Below are 19,394 nucleotides of genomic sequence, written 5' to 3' on the forward strand. Positions count from 1 at the left end.
GTCAGGCAAAGTTATTCATGTGAGAAGAGAAACGGAAATAGTTGAACTGCGCCGTTGGGTTTTCCGCCTCCTTTATCAGTGTGGGTTTTTGCGCTTGCCGCTTACTTAGAAGTCTGAGGGAGCGGTTTCGTGTTCCATCCCCGAGTGATGCAACCGCGGCGGCGACACGCTGCCAGGGACAGGGCTTTCTGTAAATGTGACATCGTCACTTGTGGAATGCTGCAAAGGCGGATGCTGGGTGCCCACTCCCCCCACTTTCTCTTTCCTCCTTCTTACGCCCGCTTTCCCTTCCCTTTTTTCCTTTCCCCCTAATTTTTCACTTCTTCCCCCTCTTTCGCTTTCCCTCTCTCTTTTCACTTCTCCCTTCCCTTTTCCCATCTTTTTCCTCCTTTCGTTTTCTCCTGTCCTCTTTCTCCTTTTCCCCCCTTTCCATTCCTTTTCCTCTCTCTTTCTCCCCTTTCTCCTTTCCGCCCGCTCCCCATAACGCAGTGACGCTGGCCGCGGGCCGTGCCATGGGGGTCCCTCCATGCACAGCGGGGTCCGGGGCTGGGTTCCTCCGTGTCCCCCCGCCGTCAGCCCCACAGTGTCCCTTCCCCCGTGTCGGTGCGGGGCAGTTTGTAGCCCCGGGGTCGGTGCGGGGCAGGTCGCACCCCCGGTGTCGGTGCGGGGCAGTTTGTAGCCCCGGGGTCGGTGTGGGGCAGGTCGCACCCCCGGTGTCGGTGCAGTTCGCAGCTCCTGTGTCGGTGTGGGGCAGGTCGCACCCCCGGTGTCGGTGCAGTTCGCAGCCCCTGTGTCGGTGCGGGGCAGGTCGCACCCCCGGTGTCGGTGCGGAGCATTCCCGGCAGACCGGAGGCACCGCCCCGCTCCGCCCCGCGCCCAGCCGTCCCTATAAGGGCGGTGGCGGCGGCAGGGCACGTCCAGAGCCCGGTCCGCTCGGTGTCGCCGCTGTCGCTCGGTGTGTCCCAGCCCAGCCATGCCGCTGCCCCGTGTTCCCGTGTGCGCCGCGCTGCTGCTCGGCCTCCTCCTGCAAGCCGCCGCCGCCGAGTCGGTGAGTCCGGCCGGGCCCTGAGGGACGGGGGGAAAGGGGAGGGTCTGTCCCGGCAGCGAAGGGCTCCCGGTGCCCAGAGGGGTGGGTGACCCTTGGGTGTCGCGCCCCGCTCGCTGGCAGCCCGAGAGCCGGTGCCACCGCTGCCCCCCGGGGCGGTCCGCCCTTCTCCGGGGAAAAGGAAGGGTGAGCGAAGTACGGCCATGGGGCCGTTCCCGGTCTTCCTCCGGTTCGCTTGGCTCGGGCGCTGCTTCCTCCGGCAGATGCCGAGGCAGCCCCGCGGTCCCCGTTGTCGCCGTGCCCGGTGGGTGCCCCCGCGCTGTCCCCGCTCGGCCGTGCCCGGTGGGTGCCCCGCTGTCGCCGTGCCCGGTGCCCCGCGGCTGTGCCGCCTCTCACGTATCCCGCTCTGCCCCGCTCAGGGTGCTGGGATTGCTCCCGGCTACCTGGTGGAAATGAGCCGCTCTCCATTACAGTTTTAATCTTCAACTTCTGGTCGTGAAAATCCTGTAATTCTTATTTTTTTGTGCGTACGGATGTGTTACAGTACCTGGATAGGCTTTCCAGCCTTACCTGAGTTTGGTGGTACTGGTACCTGATGTTTTTTTCTGTCTATCAAACCTTCCTCGCGTCCACATGGGAGTGAAAAGCGATGCATTACCGTGGAGGGTTTCAAAATCTCTTAAACGTACAAAGAAACGTTTGGATGTTCTTCAGTCCGGCACATGTGGGGTCTCCGTGGTGAATCGGAGGTCTGGGCATTCTGGCCTCCCTGCTGTTTGTTTGTTTTTGTGTGTGACCATCTTGCTGATAGTGCAATCGGGGCGGATTCCTCTGGTAGTGTGAAAGAGCTGCTGAGATTAAGGTAACTGCAGGAGATCAGGGATTCCCAAAGTAGATTTAATCATCCACATTGGGTTGTTTTGGACTGATGGCTGGGTGGGCCGATCAGAACTGATAAGGTTTTGCTGCTTTCTTGTAGGGACACGGGGCTGGGGGGTTGCTGATCGTGGAGCAGGAATCTCCCACAGAGAGCATCTGTAGTAATTGTCAGCTACTCTCTAAAACCAAGCAGCCCAAATCCACTTTACTCTAATCTGGTGTGTTTATCCCGGCCATTAAGCACGTGAATTGGTCGTTTGGGAACTGGCCCAAACTAGTAGGGCAAACCTTTGGGGCAGACAGCATCTGGAAGTTGCACTGACCATGTTTGGTATGAAATGCAACTTGGTGTCCCTGGGGACTGGACTGGTCTGCCAGCATCGGGTTTCTACAAAGACAACAAATTTTGCACGGATGTGGTCTGTAAATACTTATATAGAATTTATGTGGAATATTTATCCGTGTCTTTTAAGCTACCTAAGATTGAGTGTATGCTTGAGAAGTAACACTGGCCTACTATAAAGCCTAATCCAAACAAATTGTTTGGGTTACAGGGGAGGAGACAAGGATGACACACGGTTTGGGAGAGTTCTGCTGGCACTCCTCCCATATATTTTTTTTTTTTTAATAGCACTGCCAAAACGTGCAGGGCTGCACAGCATGTGGCTCTTGGTTTTTCTGTGCGGGCAGGGTGAGGACAGGTAGCTGTTTCTTAACAAGATGGGGATTGTATTTCTTGTGCTTATGTAAGAGCATGGACGTTGGGAGTGAATCGGTGCTTGAATATTTCCCCACGCCTGTACAAACAAAAGTGCCTTGGCTCTTTTCCCCTTGAGCAGCTTTCTGGTGTAAATGGGATTTCTCCGTGTGAAGCAATCCTGGATGTGTAAGAGGGTGGGGAATATGACTGAAGTGCCTCAGTGTGACGTGGGAGCCCAGGCTGTGGGTGGGTGGGTTGTGTTACAACAGCCCCGCAGCTTTGTGTGAGAACATTGCCTTCTTCCCCTGGTGCCTGATGTCCCCAGGTGGTCCCCAGCCCTCTCTGCCTGAGTGCCTTGGAAAGCAGAGGATGCGTGGGCAGGATGCTCCCCTCTGTGCTGTGCAGGGATGGGCTTCCTGCAGAAGATGCATGAGTGGGGATGCACAGAAAGTCACCAATGCATCCAAGATGTGGGATCGGTGGAGTTAACAAAGGATGTGAGGTCTGCCTTGCTTGGGCAGAGTGGCTGAGCTTTCCCTGTGCATTTGGCCTCCAGCAATGCCCCTGGCAGCACAGGAGGGGAGCAGGGGGTGTTGTCCCATGGTGAGGGTGCTCTGCTGCAGGCTTGGGCTCTGCTCAGTTTCCTGGGCTGCAGAAGGGTCCAGCAGGGCTGGAGCAGTGCTAGTGGGCTGCAGGCTTGCTGCAGTTGTCCTACTTTAGTGCCTTGAACTCTGCAGAAAAAGTCTTCGTGCAGCACCAAATCGCGTTTGTGTGTCCTCAGCAGTGCAGAGGAGCGCAAATCCAACCCAGAAGCTGCTGGCAGAGGATTGCTGAGGGAGAGGTGGGGGAGGCTTCGTGCTGTTTGTGGGCTCTGTTTGCTGGTTTAAAGCAATCATGCTCAGAGGCCTCCTGATTGGCAAAGCTGGTGTCTTGTTGATGATAGCTGTGTTTGGAAAGTAGTGCAGCATTATTAATGTTAAAACCGGTTTGGCTTGTCCTGCTGCCATTGATCCCCGAGGCCTGTTCTTTCTGCTCTTTGCCCAGTTTCTCATCTGTCCCTCCCAATCAAATCAAGACATTGCTATCTGCATGTTTTACTTTATTTTACCTTTACTTGCCATGCTCACATTTAGAGCAAATCTCTGCTTTGCTTCAGTCTTCCTAAAACACAGAACAGCAAAACGACAGAGTCTGAAGCAATGTCCCTCAGCCCTGAAGGGGAAGGAGCTCATGACTTTTGGAAGTCAAACCTATAGTTGTTGGGATGAAATGACTGTAATGTGTAGGAAAAAACCAGCTCCTTTAGCACCCTGTACTTTCTTGAGCTGCATGCACAACTCCTGGGGTGAGGTGGGACCGTGCAGAGCTGCTGGGTCCCTGCACTGCTGAGCACCTTGATGTGGGGGTTCCATGGGTAGGAGCAGTCACCCTGCAGCACTTGGGGCACAGTCAGGGGAAGAGCACTGCTGCCCAGCTCTCATCTGTCCCCCTGCTGCCAGTTCCCATGCTGCAGAGTGCTTTCCTGTGCTTCAGAGCTTTCCCGAACATCTTACGCAAGAAGCGAATTGGGGCTGAACTTGGGTGCTTTTCAGAGTTGTGATAGCTGAGGCTCATTCACCCTGGGAAGTAAAGGCTGTCAGCCAACCTGATTGCTCTCTTTCCTGCCCCTCTGGTTGCTCTCTGTCGAGGCACTTTGAGATCCTGCATCCAGTCCAGCAACAGGGAAGATGTTTTTCCTATGTGTCTTCCCCTCTTCCTTCCCTTCCAAGCCTCTCCTAATGGCTGTACTATATTGCCTTGAGCTGTTAGAATGGCTTGGGGAGGCCATTTGCTCTCAAATACCTGAACTAGAGCTTAATGTGACCTTGCCATGATTTTCCTGTAGTGCCATAGTGCCTTTTCAAAATGTGTGTATCCCACTTCCACCACAAGCTGGAAGCTGCTAACCTGACATTCCCATTGATGCTGGTGGGGAAGGGGGCACACTGGCTTGCTGCTCAGCATGCAGGCTTCAGCACAGCTCCTACAGCTACTTTTCCTTCCCTTTTGACTCCTACAGCTACTTTTCCACCCTTTAGGTGCTGCTAAATGCTCTGTTAGAAATATCCTGGTTGCTTGAATCCCCTTGACTATAAGTTACCCCTAAGTTGTGCTGTATTTTGTAAGTTGTTTTCCCTCAAATGAATGGATTGATGGACTTAGGTTTAAAGGCTTTTTTTTTGATTAGTGATAGTATCTGTACCTGTAAGGGTGGCATGGTAGCTGTGGTTCCACAGTCTGCCATGTAAATTACTTGGGTTGACTTGTAAGATGACTTGATGAAGCAGTCATGGCTTTGTGATCCCGCAGAGCTCCCCAGCTATCACTTGGGCCAGACTAAACTCAGCATCCATCCTTCAAAACACTTCCTAGCTCTTGAGTTCACATTTATCCTCTTGAGCCTGCTCTTAGGTCTTGCAGCTGCATTCTCCCCCTGTGCTGAGTACATCCTGTTCCTTTATGCCCTGTAACAACAGCCGGGCTGTGCTGCTTTTGCAGCCTCAGAGGAGAAGCTGATGCAGTTGAAGCACTACAGAGGCGAGGAGACGAGCCCTGCACACGCCTGACCTCGGGGCTGCTGCTGAGGAGCATGTGTGGCTGTTTGTTTGAGACTCACTGGAATGCAAATGCTCCAGATTAAGGATTCAAATGATTTGCACTAGAATGAGACTCTTGTGATGAGACCGGGCTTGGTGGCTCTGAATAGACAGGGCAGCCTAGTTAAAGAGTTGCACTTGTAATAAGCCTCTGCTCCGAGGGGCTGTAAAAGATCCTACCCTAATGAGCAGTTAGGGCTGTGCTGCTGGGTTGGTTCAGACTTAGTTTTTTGTATTTAAGCGTGTGCCTGAATGTTTGTCCAGTAAATGCTGCTGGTCCGAGGACCAGCTCTGCTGCCCTGACTTGCAGCAGTCATGCTCTGACTCAGGTTTCTGGCACTTGGCTTGGCATCCCGGCTCCAGCTCCGGGGACACTGCTGTCACCTGTGAGTAACGGCCCTGGCCCCTTACCCAAAGCAGTGACTCAGACTTCTGAGCAGAGGTGGATCTCTTCTTCTGGGGCTGGAAAAGGGGCTGACAGGCAAAACTGGTGCTGCTGCTTGGCACCCGGTCTGTGCTGCCCTTGGCACCGAGCTGCTGCCTCCTGTTTAATCTGGTTGTGGCTTTGGTGGGCAGAAAAGCTGTTGGGCTCTGCCGTGTGACTGCTGCCAGCAGCTGAGTTGGGTTGGCAAGGACAGAGCAGAAAATGGAACTGTCTTGAGGAGCTGTAACTTGCTCTGGCAGTGCAGTGGTTCCTTCATTTTCAGGCAGATACTGTTGGAAACAAGAGCTGCATGGGAGACAGGAAAGCAGCAGTATTATCTGAAATGACTGAAAGCATTCAAAGCAACCTAAAGGAGTGTAAAGTCTCAAAAGAGGGGGTTAAATACTTAATCCTGAATCTGGAGAAAATGTCAGCGTAGGAGGGGAAAGCATGCAATGCATAGCTGTGTCCCTCTCAGTTTCTGAAGGCTGGCTGACTTGCAAAGTGTGCTTCTTGTAAAAGTCTTTATTTTTGCTGGAAGTTTGCACTCTTGTCAGTTTTAGCCTTAAATCCTTTGAGGCTGAGACTCTGCTTGTGAAATGCCAAGAGGCTCTTGTTAGACAAATTATTGGGCCAACTTAAAAATCAAAGCAGTTAATTAAAATCTCAGGGAGACACTCCTTGGGGCAGGAAGGAGACTGGGAAGACCCATAGCACTGTTACCCAAGCAGCTGGGCTTATGTCAACCAAAACCACGGCTGCTCCTTGCTTAAACAAATCCTGTTCTGTCAGGGAAAGCAAAGCCTTCCATGGGAAGGATTTCTCTCTTGATGTTGCTCTGCCTTAGCTGCTGAAGGGAAAAGGGTATCTTCACCATTGCTTCTGTAAAACTGTGCTGCTGTCCAACTTGAATACAGAGATGTGGCCTTGCCCCACTTACCTTGCTGTGAGGCTCACCCTGCCTCCTGCCCTTTAGCTGCTGCCACAGTCGAACTAGAGCAATGAAAAGCAAAGGTAATGTGTATTAGTGACTGTGAAAGTGCTTGGACTTGCACTGAAGCACAGTAGCCAGAAATCTCTGTGCAGAAGGCAGAGTGACTGAGATGAGTATGGCTGGGAGGAGGGCACCAGGTGTGCTGCTGTGCTGGCCTGGAGAGGAGTGGAACCATAGGTGGAGGGACAGATCCTGCCTGCTGTGGTGCTAGGAGGGTGGCAGAAGCTGCTTTAATGGGCTAATGCCCTGCTTTAAAAACAGAGAAGCTCCTACTCTCCAAATGGAAACACAGCCCCTTACTGATGTCAGGAGCTTTTGCTTGGAAGATTCTGTTCCCCAGCGAGGTAAATATTTATTGCAATTCCTCAGTGTGCAGCGGAGCAGGGTCTGGAGCCAGGATCTTGCAGGAGACTGTTTGTGTGCGGGCTGTTCTTGGCGCTAATTCCGAATTTCCTGAGGCTGAGGACGAGGAGCAGGTCCTGCGTGTTGGTTGCTCCCAGACTCGCTCGTCCAGCCCGGCGTGGCTCTGCAGGGGAAGGAGTGACCAAAACAACGCCTGGGTCCCTCTGCTCTGCCTCTGTGGCTGCACAGATGTGGTCAGCGAGGGCTGGAGAGCTGCTGCTGGTTGCTCACCCCGTGCTCAGAGAGGGGAAGGAACCTGCCAGGGAGTTCAGAGCCCTCAGAGGGAGGAAAATGCTTCTGGAAGTGACAGGTTTCCTGAAGTGCAGCTGTATTATCCCCAACAGCACGTGCTGTGTCTGCTGCTCTCTGGGCCCAAGCCAAGCCAGAAGCAGGCAATGTCTTTGTGAAGGAACAAACCAAAAAATCCCTGCCGAGCCCCGTGCCCTGGAAACCCAGCCTGTGGTGCTGCAGCTAGCCAGGAAAATCCCTGCTGGTGAAATGTTTGTTTGTATAAATGCTCACACGGGGATGGCTGATAGCGTAGCAGTGTCTCGAGTGCTTTGTGCCGATAACTTCCCCTGCTGCTGCTCTTTGCTGGCACCTCTGCTTTGAAATAGCATAACTGTGCTGCTGGCAGAGCTCGACAGCCTGGGCCAAGCCTGAATCTTTGGGCTGCTACTTCTGATTAGATTAAAATGGATGGTGGGAGGGGAAGCGTTTGTAGGCCGCGGCGTTGGGAATCGTGGCTGTACAAACAAGCTGAGATTAGCTGCATGGTGAGCTAGGGAGGAAGGGCACCCTTTGAAGTTGGGTGGCTGCCTGGCTGAGTTTTGCTAAGGCTCTGGCATGGGGGAGCAGAAAGATCCCAAAAGTGCACGTCAGAGATTTCTTGCAGAGTGGAAATTCTGCTTGTGTGCGTGTTCGGGGAAGCTTTGGGGTGTAGCTGGATTCTAGGAAAGGGCAGTGAGGGCGGGCTTCTTCCTGGCATGTGGGGGAAGTGGGACATGTGAGATATCCCAAGTTTGAAGTGTCAGCATGAAAAGCCATCCTTGATGGAAAAGCTGCTTTGCTGGGGCATTTATATCCTTTTTTTCTTCCACAGACAAGGATAGAAACATTTATTCTAGACTAGGGCAACTCAGAGTGAGTTGTGAACTGGAAAAATCATAAATTCCTTTTTTTAAGCTTGAACAGAATCTTTCCAGCTTCTTATCTGAGTTCTGGATAGTGAAGCATATGAACTACTTATGATTAGGTTTGTAAATACCATTAAAAAAAATAATCTCTTTATGAACTAGGTGTGTATCATGGCCTGTGACCGGGAGAACCCTTCAGGGGCGTGAAATGTCTGTCACAGTTGTTTTCCTCTTGAGTCACATGAGAACTCCTGCTTTTTCCTCCTGTAGTTTTCCTCCAAACTTTCTTCATTTTGCTTCAGGCCAAGTGATGAAGACACAACCAAACTTTCTTCTTCCTCTCAGCTTTCTTTATTGGCTTCAGGGCAAGTGATGAAGACACAGCCATCTGCAACTGTCTGCAGAGCTTTATGTCCCTGAGCTGGAGTGGGGAGCAGTCATCTCCTTCCCACTCAGGTTTTAGAGTTGGGAATTGAGTGTGGAGCTGGGAACTGAGTGTTTAGAGCAGCTGTTTTGCCACCATTGCAGTAAACATATCCCAGCATGTGCCTGTCTGGCAAAGGACTCAATCTTTATGGCTTTGCTCTTGGCTGATAGTCAGGCAAGAGCAGGTAAACAAGAGTTCATTCCTTTTTAATCTCTCTGTCCTCCTGCTCCTGCAGCGTGGTGTGGGCTGGAGGGAGCAGGCTGTGTGTCAGCAGGAGCAGCTCAAAGGTAGCTGAGGTTTGACTTTGTGAGTGCAAGGAGCCTATTTTGAGCAGGCAGGGGCTGGGAGGGTTCATCCCTGCTGCAGGGGACAGGAGTGGCCCTGGGAGCCCGGGATTACTGTCACTGTCACGGGGATTATGGCTCTGCTGCCACATGAGCCCTGAGAGCTGCTCGTGGCCACAGGGCTTAAAGAATCACCCAGGGACTGACCAAGGGGGGAGAGGGATAGGGCTGGGATGGGGCTGGATGTGCCTTCTGCACGTGGGCTGTGCAGGGTGAGCACCCTGGGAGGTGCAGACCTGCTTGGACAGGCACTGGGCTCACCTGGAACAAGGGATGCTCTAAGCAGCTCAGCAGTTCCCCGGCCTGCCTCGTGCTTCTGCTGTCTTATTGAGCAAAACCCTCTTTTTTGCTACTGAGAACAATTAAAAAGAATTGTTTCCCCCTCTTTGGTGAGAGGCACAGACCGTGCAGTAGCTGCTGTGGTTGCTGGGGCTGCCTGCAAGCCCTGGGCTGCTCTCCACTCTGATTTCACCTTTCCTCAGTGCTGTGGGTTTGCCTTTCTGGGTCATTGTGGTGGGAGTGCTGTCAGGGGAGATGGGCAAGGCTGGCCCTGCTCTAGGGCTGCCTGGGAAGTGTGGAGCAAAGGTGGTATTTAACTATGTCTGGAAGCCTCAGGTGAACCTGTCATGCAACTAAATGCAAACATAGCCTGGATGGGAGCTGTGTAACTTTTGTCCCTTGGCACAAAGGCCAGTGCAGGCCGTGTGTGCTGCAAGTTTTGTGGGACAGACTGACCAGGAATGGGTGGTAAAATGATACCTCCAGGCATGGTCACAAGGAGCTGGCACAAGTGGATTTTTTTATTATTTTACTGTGGCTGGTGTGTTTAGGGAGTTAGGTGTGACTTCAGTTGAAATGTTGATATTTGCTTTGCTCTCAGGACTAAACTGACTTCTGGGTGTTTATTTTCTTCCCCCTTACGTGGAGCTGAAGCATGAAGGGAGTGAAGGGTATTTTGTGGGGTAACACAGACCCTTCCCTTACCTGTGTGGAAGGAGCTGCCTCTGCTGGAAGCTCATGTCACTTCTAATAAGTTTTTTTAATGTTTATTTAGATGGGAAGATAGAGCAGTCTTTGCCTGTTGTCACTGCACTCCTCCCTGCTGTGGAGATGAGCTCTGTCTGGCAGTTTCACCCTGATTTGAGCTGCCCTGTTTCCAGTGCTGTGTGGCTCCTCTGCTTTTGGGGGAGCAGATGTTGGGGCATCAAGGGGGTGAGCTCACTCCTACCCCCTGCTCTTTCACATGCTTGGTGTGATCTTTAAAACCTTCCTGCTTTGTGGGCTCCTGCAAGAGCTGGGTGGAAGTATGGAAATCCCCTCTCTTGGGCTCTGTGGTTTGCAGGGCTCTGCATCCTTGCAGCTGCTCGTGTTGTTCAGGAGCCCTTCCTGATTATGCTGTGTGTTGTGGTGCTGGCAGGTGACACCTGTCTGTGACAGCACAGGGGCTGGGGAGGCTATTTTATTTTGTGGCTATTTTATTTTGTGGCTATTTTATTTTGTGGCTATTTTATTTTGTGTTTTGCTGCTTGCTGCAGTGAGATGAGGTGGTGATCCGTACCCTGACCCTGGGTGCAGAGCTGAGAAGCCCTGGGCACACCTTACACCCACCTGTCCCTGCAGGGCACACAGGGTTAACAGGTCTGTGCCTCTGCCACCCTCCAGGCTGGCCCAGCTCCACGTGCCTTTGTCTAGGAAAGGTTGACTTTCACCTTGTTCCTGTTTACCCCCAGGTTTATGTACACAGTGCTGGGAAGGGAGGCCAGGAGCGAGCGCTGGGTCTCCATGCCAAAATTATAAACTTGATAAAGGGCTCTGTACACTGTGAGTACCCTGCAGGTCTGACTCCCTGTGCAGCTTGCTGGCTGTGACCCTTCAAAGGAGCTTTTAATGAACTCTGTGTTTGATCAGAGGCGAGGGACAGCTGTAAAAGCCAGTTCCATGTTTGGAAAACTTTGTCTCTGCCCCAAAACACCATTTGGGTTTTTTCAAAAGGGTTGCAAAGGCTGTGGTGAGGACATGTAGGCTGGGGCAGGTGAGCTGCCTGGGTTTGTTATTTCCCAAGACTTGCCAGTGGCTGGGGAAATTCACACATTGCACAGAAACTTTGCTCACTGCCTCAATAAATAGCTGATTTTGTTTTGAGAGGAGGTGAGTGCTCTTCTGGGGCTGCAAGGGAAAACCCCAGGAGCACGAAATGGGGTGGGATGGGGTAGGGGTGGAGCACAGCAGGGCTGCCTGGGCTCCCAGGGCTGCTGTTCCTGTGTCTCCACTGAGCAAAGAGTGTCTGCCCTCATCCACTGGTGCAGCCTGTCTCAAACATCAGCCCTCTGTGCCCAGCTTTTCCAGGAATGGCTCTCACAGTTCACGTGCCTGACGTGCTGGCTGTCTGGCAGGGAATAAACTCTTATTTATTTATTTATTTTTGCCACTGGCAGGCAGGAAAAGCTTCAGCTGTTTAATCTCCCTTCGTGCTTACTGGGGATAAAGCTGCTTAACATGAGGAAGAAATCCTTGAACTGGACTCCTGCAGGGAAGGTTGATTCCTGTACAGACCCCTCTTGGAGAGGAGCACATTGGCTGTAGGACTGCATTTCAGCTGCCAGGGTGAGGTGGGGCTGCACAGGCTGGATTCCAGCGCAGGACAGCAGGTGGGGAAGGCAGGCTCAGAGCTGGCAGCTGCAGGAGGTGTTCAGCTGGATGTGCCAGGGGTGACTTGGCAAGTGCTGACCATCCTCCTGTGGTCATCTCAGAGCTTTTCCCTCTTGGCAAGGGCTGACCATCCTCCTGTGGTCATCTCAGAGCTTTTCCCTCTTGGCAAGGGCTGACCATCCTCCTGTGGTCATCTCAGAGCTTTTCCCTCTTGGCAAGGGCTGACCATCCTCCTGTGGCCACTTTGGAGCTTTTCCCACATCGTGCAAGCCAGAGGATGTACAGACACCTTCCGTGGTGCACCAGGCAGCAGAGCTGCAGGGAGCACTGTGTGCTGTTGTAAAAGGATGTGCTTCTTTAAACAACCCTCCAGGGAGCTCTTATGTGGCACTTGGGAAGGCCCAGAGCTGTGAGGGTGCCCGTGTGTGCCCTCTCACAGGTGTGTATGTGAGGAATGTGCCTGCCCCAGCCCTGCGCTGCAGTGTTAACCCTTCCCAGCCTGCCGTGCCCCAGCTCCCAGGCAGGGCTGCTTCCTAGAAGGACCTGCCTTTAAACCTGGAGAGTAATTGTGCAGGTGCCCAGCAGCCCTTGGACTTCCCTGTTGGATGAACCTGTCATGTGAGGCCACTGCCCACAAGAAAAGTTTTCTGTATGGTTTGAGGAGTTCTTGGCGGCCTCCAGGAACTTCCCCATCCTTGCTCAAGAGGATGATGAAGAATGAGCTCAGGGAACGCTCCCATTTAATCTTATTTATGCTTGTGAGTCAGTAATTTCCTTGTTATGTGCCCTGCTGGTAAACACTGTGTGTGCTGATTTAAGTAGGGGTTTTTGATAGGCAGCCCACAGCGTGCACTAATCACTGTGGCTGTGTGCCACCACTCAGCTCGTGGCTGGGCTGATCTGATAAGGCCACTGGGCTGTCCAGCCACCCCAGGGCTTAAACCTGGCTTTTCTTGAGCTGCCCTTGTTGGACATTGCTGCCTGTGACTCATGGTGAAGTACAGGGTGAGCTGGCGCTGGGGTGTGGCTCTGCACAGCTCTTGCCAACACCAATCTGTGCCTGGTGCAGGGCTTTTGGGATCTGCAGCAGATGTGCTCCCCAGCCCCAGGAATTGAGTTCTTCCTGCCCCTCCATGAAGTGGCCAGAAGCTGCCCTGGGAGCAGCTACTGCCTGCTGGCAGCAGCTTCCACTGCAGGGCTGGCTGAGGCTGGGTTTCACATATCTTGAAATTAATTTGCCTTGGAGCAAGTGATCCATAGCGGCAGGAATGCCTGATTCCAGGCTGGGAGAGGATTCCTTCCAAGCTGCCTTTGCTCCCAGCCCCCTTCCCAGCACCTAGTGCCAGGCTTGGCATAGCAGGGAGAGAGGGTCTGGCCTCAGCACTTCATGCCCTCTGGGCTGTTCATCTGCTTGTCCTGTAGAGGGGTTGCTGGGGAAACCAAAAATGCCTCAATAAGCAAGGAAAAGCACATCCAGTGCTGCTGCTGCTGCTCCTGGTGCAAACTGAGAAACATCTTGTGCTTGTTTGTGGCCAGCCCTGTGTGCCAGTGGGCAGGAGAATGGGGCTGGAAACGGGGCTGTGGGCAGGGGGATGGGGCTGGGCCTGTGTGATGGGGCTGGAATCGGGGCTGTGGGCAGGGGGATGGGGCTGGAATCGGGGCTGTGGGCAGGGGGATGGGGCTGCAATCAGGGCTGTGGGCTGTGTGATGGGGCTGGAATTGGGGCTGTGGGCAGGGGGCTGGGGCTGGAATCAGGGCTGTGGGCTGTGTGATGGGGCTGGAATTGGGGCTGTGGGCAGGGGGATGGGGCTGGGGCTGGAATCGGGGCTGTGGGCAGGGGGATGGGGCTGCAATCAGGGCTGTGGGCAGAGGAAGCTGAGCCATGGCTCATGGCTGATTGTTAGCAGTGGTTAGGGATCAATAGCGGATGTCATTCATCACCTCTGGGCTGTGGGATGGGCCACACCTGGCCAGGTGAGCAGGGGGTGACCCCAGGGCTCTGTGGTGCTGCCATCCAGCTCTGATGTCCCCAGCAGTCCCTGATCCTCCTCACCTCAGTGAGGCTGTAGCCTGGAAACCTTGCATTGAGAAAAACCCTCATGGAATGCTCTTCTGGCTGGACAAAACCTTTGTCAAGGCTCCCCAAGCTGTCCTGTGAGGCCAGCACAGAAGAATGTTGTCAGCTTAGCCCCCAGCTAAGGGACCTGTCCATCTGCATTGTGCCTCTGGCCCGGGGCAAGGGGCTGAGCTCCCTCCTTGGTGGTGATTTCATGGCTCTGGAAGCATCTGGAGTCTGTGGGGTGGTGTTGAGCAACCCCAGAGCTCATACCTGTGGTACCCTCACTGGCCTGGCCCCAGGGCTGTGGGGTGAGGAGGAATACTTCTGGGGAGTTGCATAACTTTGGTGAGGGCAGGAGATTGGGGCTTGTGGCTCCTGGAAGGTCCAAGTGCAAATGAGCTCTGGTGTGCAAATTGCCCTTGTGGGCAAACAGCTGATATCTGGGAGGCTCTCCAGCTTTCCTGCTGTGACTGCACTCCTTGGGCCTTTGGATCCTGGAGATGTTTTATGGGTTTGTTTGTTTACATGCTTTTAAAGAAGGTGATGCAGGGGAAGCTCTTCCTTCAGGCAGGTCATTATTGATAGCAGTGCTCTTGAACTCAGCCTGTATTGCACTGCAGTTCAGCTGAACTCACAGAGCAGCTTTTAACCCTTGGCTGATCAAATAGCCTTGTTCTCCTATAAAGAGTGAGGAATTGCTTTGGCATGAAGCTGTGGTGCTATGCAAAAAACTGCCCTACACCCATCAGGCTTTTTCCCTGGGAATTACAATTCCCTCCTAACTCTCCCTTATCACAAGCTGAAGGTGGTGCTGTTCCAAATGCTTTGCCACAAACTCCTGACCAAGATCCTGTTGTGATATTTTCACCCTGTGTGTTTGGGTGAACCTCTTCAATGTGTAGCCCTCAGGAAATTCCCCTCCCAGCCTGGCTCTCACTTCTGTTCTGAGAAATTCTAGGGAAATTCAGCTGATAAAGATAATGCTTTTGATGGAGAGGAAATTCAGCATTTAATGGTTTTTTTTTTTTTCTGGTGGAAGTGATATGCTCAGGCTCTGAACCTTCTGTGAAACGCTTCTGGAGAGTTGTTTCATATTTAACATGTGTTTAACATGTCTCCACCCCCATTTTTACAGGTGAGGGAAACTGAAACCATGAATGCTGGATGGCTGGACTACCCTGCATCTGGGGACCTGCCAGATGATGAAGACATTGGTGAATTCAGGCCTCACTTAACCTCTGATGGGTTAGATATAGATGAGACATCTGGGTCAGGAGGTGAGTGGCGAAGTGGATCTCCCTCAGCAGCTGCTGTGGAATTTCTTTCAGCACCAGCCCTTGAGTGATGGGCTAAATCACAGCCAGAGCTGCAGAGACAGCACAGTGCCAGGTGGAGATGAAAACTGTGACTCCAGTCACTCAGATGAGAACAGTGAGAGTTGTGGTGCTGTGATGTTGAATCACTCAGGGAGGACAGATGGAGTCCAGCCAAGCTTGTCTTGCTGCAAATAAAAAAGCCTTGTGCTGGCTGGATCTTTTTCCTGTTGAACTCCAAAGAACTGCTGAGAAACTTTAAAAAAAAATAATCTATTGTTGAGGCAGTGTTAAAAGGCTTAAAGTTAATGTCTCAGTTGAGGCCAAACAAGGTAAAGGAGTAACTGGTGTTCAAGTGAACTCTCTGTGACATGCAAAGCTCCCTGCCCAAACCAGTTTCTGTAGCTCTGTGTCCCTTTATGTGAACATTTGTTCTCTAAAAGCAAAAGAACAAATGCTGCAATCGGTGCCTGGCGTGTCTGGGCAGATCTGGAGGTTTGGTGGAGGATCCTGTAGGGGTGGGTGGTGGGAGCAGTGCCCTCCATTGGCATTACCTGGGGAGCTGTGGCAGACCTGCTCTGCAGGGCCAATGGCTCCAGCCTCAGATCCCTCCCCGTGGAGAGGTGTTGGCTTCAAGATTTCACCTGGTGGTCTTGTGCAATCCAAGCCATTCAGTGATCAATAGTGCTAGGAGATAAGGGGGAATTGTAGAGGACAAGAGTCCTAATATGTGCAGTTGCTGGTATTGCAGGAAATGTCTGAATCCTGTAAAAACAACATGTAATGAGGCAAAACCTTGAGAGCCCTTACTATTTTTTTTTGCCCCTTCTGTAGACTACCCAGACTCTGAAGATGGCTTGTATCTGACCACCATGGATACCCCTCTGGTAGGTATTACTCAGTGTGTCTTTAAGCAGCATGTAGCTCCCCTGGTCTGTCTGTGAAACCTTCTGAGCACCCTCCTGCCCTGCAGGACGTGGCATCAAGACAAATCCACCTGCATGAGCAGGCACAGAGTGTTTGTAATGCTCTGAGCAAACTTTGCATTCCCTGCACACCCTCCTGGTTTCAGCTGTGGGCAGGCTGGGTGCTGCTTGCTGATGGGTGTGGTTTGTCTGTGTTCTGTAGATACCTGACAACTATATCCCTGGAGATACTGGCAGAAAGATAGAAGGTGAGAAGGAAAACACAATGGTGGACAATGAAATCATTCCAGACAAAGCTGTACCTCTGGAGGAGAACCTGTCCAACAAGATCTCCATGGCAAGCACGGCCAACAGCAGCATCTTTGAGAGAACAGAAGTCCTTACAGGTAATACTCCACCTTGAACTGGTAAATCATTAATAATGAAAATCAGAATGGCTTCTGTTGTTCCCTGTTTCTCTGGGGAGCAGCTCCCTGGGGAATGAGCTGCTTTAACATGAGTACTGCCTGCAGCAGGGTGGCTCTGCCTCCCAGAGCCTGCTGCTGCCTTTGCTGGGATAAACAGCTCATTTTTGAGCCTGCCAGCTGACTGCTGGCTTGACTCATGTGGCAGCTGCTCTGCACCCAGGTACTGCCTCTACAAGAGGTGTCTCTGGCCATAAAGCAGTGACATCAGTTTCATATCAAGCACAGGCATTTTCCTTCCAACCTCTGCCCAAGTTCTGCCTTTTCTGGGCTTTGCCAGGAGCCGAGCAGCCCCTCTAAGGGGTTCCAGCTGTAGGAATCTGAGTACCAATGTCCAGAGCAAAACCAAGTGAGTGCCTTCCCCTCAGTGTGTGGGACAGGTGTGTCCCCAGCACATTGCTGCTTCAAGCACTTGGCCTGATGGCCCAGGTACATACCAAACCCTTTGTGCTGATCTGCAGCCATCCTCCCAGTCAGAGAAGAGATGGGAAGAGTGGATTGCAAAACCATTTAGCAAAGAAGCTGATTTAGTGCAAGCAATAGGTGTCACAACAAGGAATAAACTTCAGTGACTGTTGTGGCCATGCTTGGTGTGAGGAGAGAGGAAATCTTGGTGGTGTTTTGCAGGTTTGTGGGTTTTGGCTGTTGAGGTTTTCTGATTTTATTTTTCCTTTTTTTGAGGGAAGTGGTGTTGGTAATTAGGTGTTGATGAATTGAAATACAGAGTCCCCAGGGTGTGCTCACACAGGTTGATAACAAAGCATTCAGATTGGAGCTGTGCCATTTTTCTGTGGGTTGTGGTGGGGCTTTTTTGGGTGGTGGTTTTTTTTTTTTTTTTGTTTGTTTGTTTGTTGGTTTTTTTTGTTTGTTTTTGTTTGGTTTTTTTTTTTTTTTGGTAGGTATTTTTGTGGTCTTTTTGAGGTTTTTTTTTGGTTTTTTTTTTGTTTGGTGGTTTTTTTTTGGGGGGTTGGGTTTTTTTTTTTTTTTTGTTCTGTCTCTGTACAGGGAGAACATCTTTTGTCATCAACATTTCTTTTTTGGGCTGAACTGGAAGATTAGCTCAAACTGGTTAGTGTGGAACATGTGATTATTCTGTGGCTGGACTGGGAGCCATCCTGGCCTTCCCCAGTAACATCTGCTGTTGCAGACAGTGCCAGCACAGGCTGTGACAGGCACACAGACCCTGTCTGAGGCTGCTGCTCTTGGAGCTGTGGTGGTTTGGGGCTGTCCAGGCTCATTCCTGTCTCTTCCCTCCCCAGCTCTCATCGCAGGAGGAGCAGTGGGTCTCCTGTTTGCCATCTTCCTGATCCTGCTCTTGGTCTACCGCATGAAGAAAAAGGACGAGGGCAGTTACGACCTGGGCAAGAAACCCATCTACAAGAAGGCCCCCACAAATGAGTTCTATGCCTAAAGCTCAGCAGCACCTTGTGCCCATCAAGGGACAAGCAGACTGTACTGAAACACTGTGCCCTCAGATGAGATGTGCTGAACAAATGCTTTTTTTTTTTTAATTTTTTGGATTGAATTTCAAAGTGACTTTGAGAAAAAACAAACTTCCTTCGTGACCCTTCCCATCCCACTCAGCTAACAAGGGCCCAATGAAATACAAAGAGTCTGAAAAAAAACCTCAGTGTATTTTTTTTTCCATAAGTTAGCATAAAAAGAGTAAAGATGCCAAATTTTCTGCTTGGTTTTATGGAGGGTATATAAACACAAACCAGACTGTATGGAAGCAAACACCATGTGTTTGCATCCTGCGTGCTGTCCTGGGATTGGCTGCTTCCATAGAAGATGGCTTTTTTTTTTTTTTATATATAAATCTTGCTACTAGATGTCTTGCAGCAGGCTGTTGATGTGAAGCATTTTTGTGGAGAACTATTTATGAATCTCTTACACTACAGATAATGTTGCCTTATCAGGGAGCAAAAGGCCCACGAGGGCTCCATATCCCTGAATGCCATAAAGGGCCTATGGGAATGTCCTCCCCAGGAGATTTCTGTCTTTTCCTGTTGGCCCCAGGCAAGGGTCATTAGTCGATGAAATCAGGACAGCCAGTTGTGTTTGGCTATGGCAACACCCTTTCCTTGCCTTCAGTCTCTTACCTTTTTTTAAGGACGGCTTGTAGGATTTTTTTTATAACAAAATTTTAAAGAAAATAGCCTGATGTTTATATAAAGTTTGTAGAAATTGTTTTGAAATAATAAAAAAAATAATCTACTTTTTTAATTTCCTCAGATTTATTTTTTCAATCCCTTTGTGTTTCCTTTGGCCGGGCATTTCTCTAGAGATGCTGTTTTATATGATTCCTATTCTGAACTGAAGCAGAGTTAGTTACAGAGTGTTACAGGTTTCTTCTAGTTCTACAGCAGCTACTATAGAGGGTAAAGATATTTATGGTTTTCTCATAACTTTTCTAGGATTTTTTAAAATAAAATAGAATTATTTATAGTTTCTGAAATGGCTGCTTTCTCATTTGGTAACTTTTATCCTTTTTATGTAAAACACTAATATAATGAGTCTCTGTGAAAACTATTTAAGCTTTATTCTGTGAATTTCAATTACAAATTCAAGGCAATAACTTCTGTATGCAAAGTTGGATGCATAAATATGATTGAAGTAGGGAAAAGACAGGAGTAATCCTAGGCTGTAATATATTTCAATCAGTCCTATAGAGCTATATATTATATATTTTACTGAGATATATACAGATGAGAATGAAAAGGCTGGAGTTAATTCTTCAGCAGCCTTATGGTGTGGTGTGTAAGAGGCTTTTTGATCTTGTTTGTGCTGCTGTTTGTCCAATGTCTTGTGTGGAGCACCAGGGGCTTGGGAAGGAGCCTGGGGCATCCATGGCTGTGTCCAGATGTGCAGGGCTGGATGCACGGAGTCAGAGCAGAGATCCCCACCTCCAGCTGCCCTTGGGAGCTTCAGTGTGGAGGTGACAACTTTCTGTCCCCTGTGGTGCTGTGCCAAGCCCTGCTTCAGGGCAGGCTGGG

The 19,394-nt window shown here is 51.0% G+C and overlaps 1 protein-coding gene across 1 annotated transcript; it reads left to right on the top strand.

The window, feature by feature from the left end:
* Positions 1 to 923: 923 nt before the first annotated feature.
* SDC4 (syndecan 4) lies at positions 924 to 18,856 on the top strand. The gene is made up of 5 exons (XM_063172221.1): positions 924 to 1,048; positions 14,831 to 14,972; positions 15,843 to 15,895; positions 16,137 to 16,320; positions 17,658 to 18,856. The coding sequence occupies exons 1-5, from the start codon at positions 974 to 976 to the stop codon at positions 17,807 to 17,809; spliced, it is 606 nt and encodes a 201-aa protein (XP_063028291.1). The 5' UTR covers positions 924 to 973; the 3' UTR covers positions 17,810 to 18,856.
* The last annotated feature ends 538 nt before the right edge of the window (positions 18,857 to 19,394 follow it).

Source organism: Melospiza melodia, chromosome 19, assembly GCF_035770615.1.
Source record: "Melospiza melodia melodia isolate bMelMel2 chromosome 19, bMelMel2.pri, whole genome shotgun sequence".
Classification (NCBI taxonomy): Eukaryota; Metazoa; Chordata; class Aves; order Passeriformes; family Passerellidae; genus Melospiza; species Melospiza melodia.

Bases quoted from the DNA above. Each gene is read 5' to 3' on its own strand.
- SDC4 (XM_063172221.1), top strand. From the start codon at position 974: ATGCCGCTGCCCCGTGTTCCCGTGTGCGCCGCGCTGCTGCTCGGCCTC. The intron at 1,049-14,830 runs GTGAGTCCGGCC...CCATTTTTACAG, and splicing joins AAGCCGCCGCCGCCGAGTCG to GTGAGGGAAACTGAAACCAT. The intron at 16,321-17,657 runs GTAATACTCCAC...TTCCCTCCCCAG, and splicing joins GAGAACAGAAGTCCTTACAG to CTCTCATCGCAGGAGGAGCA.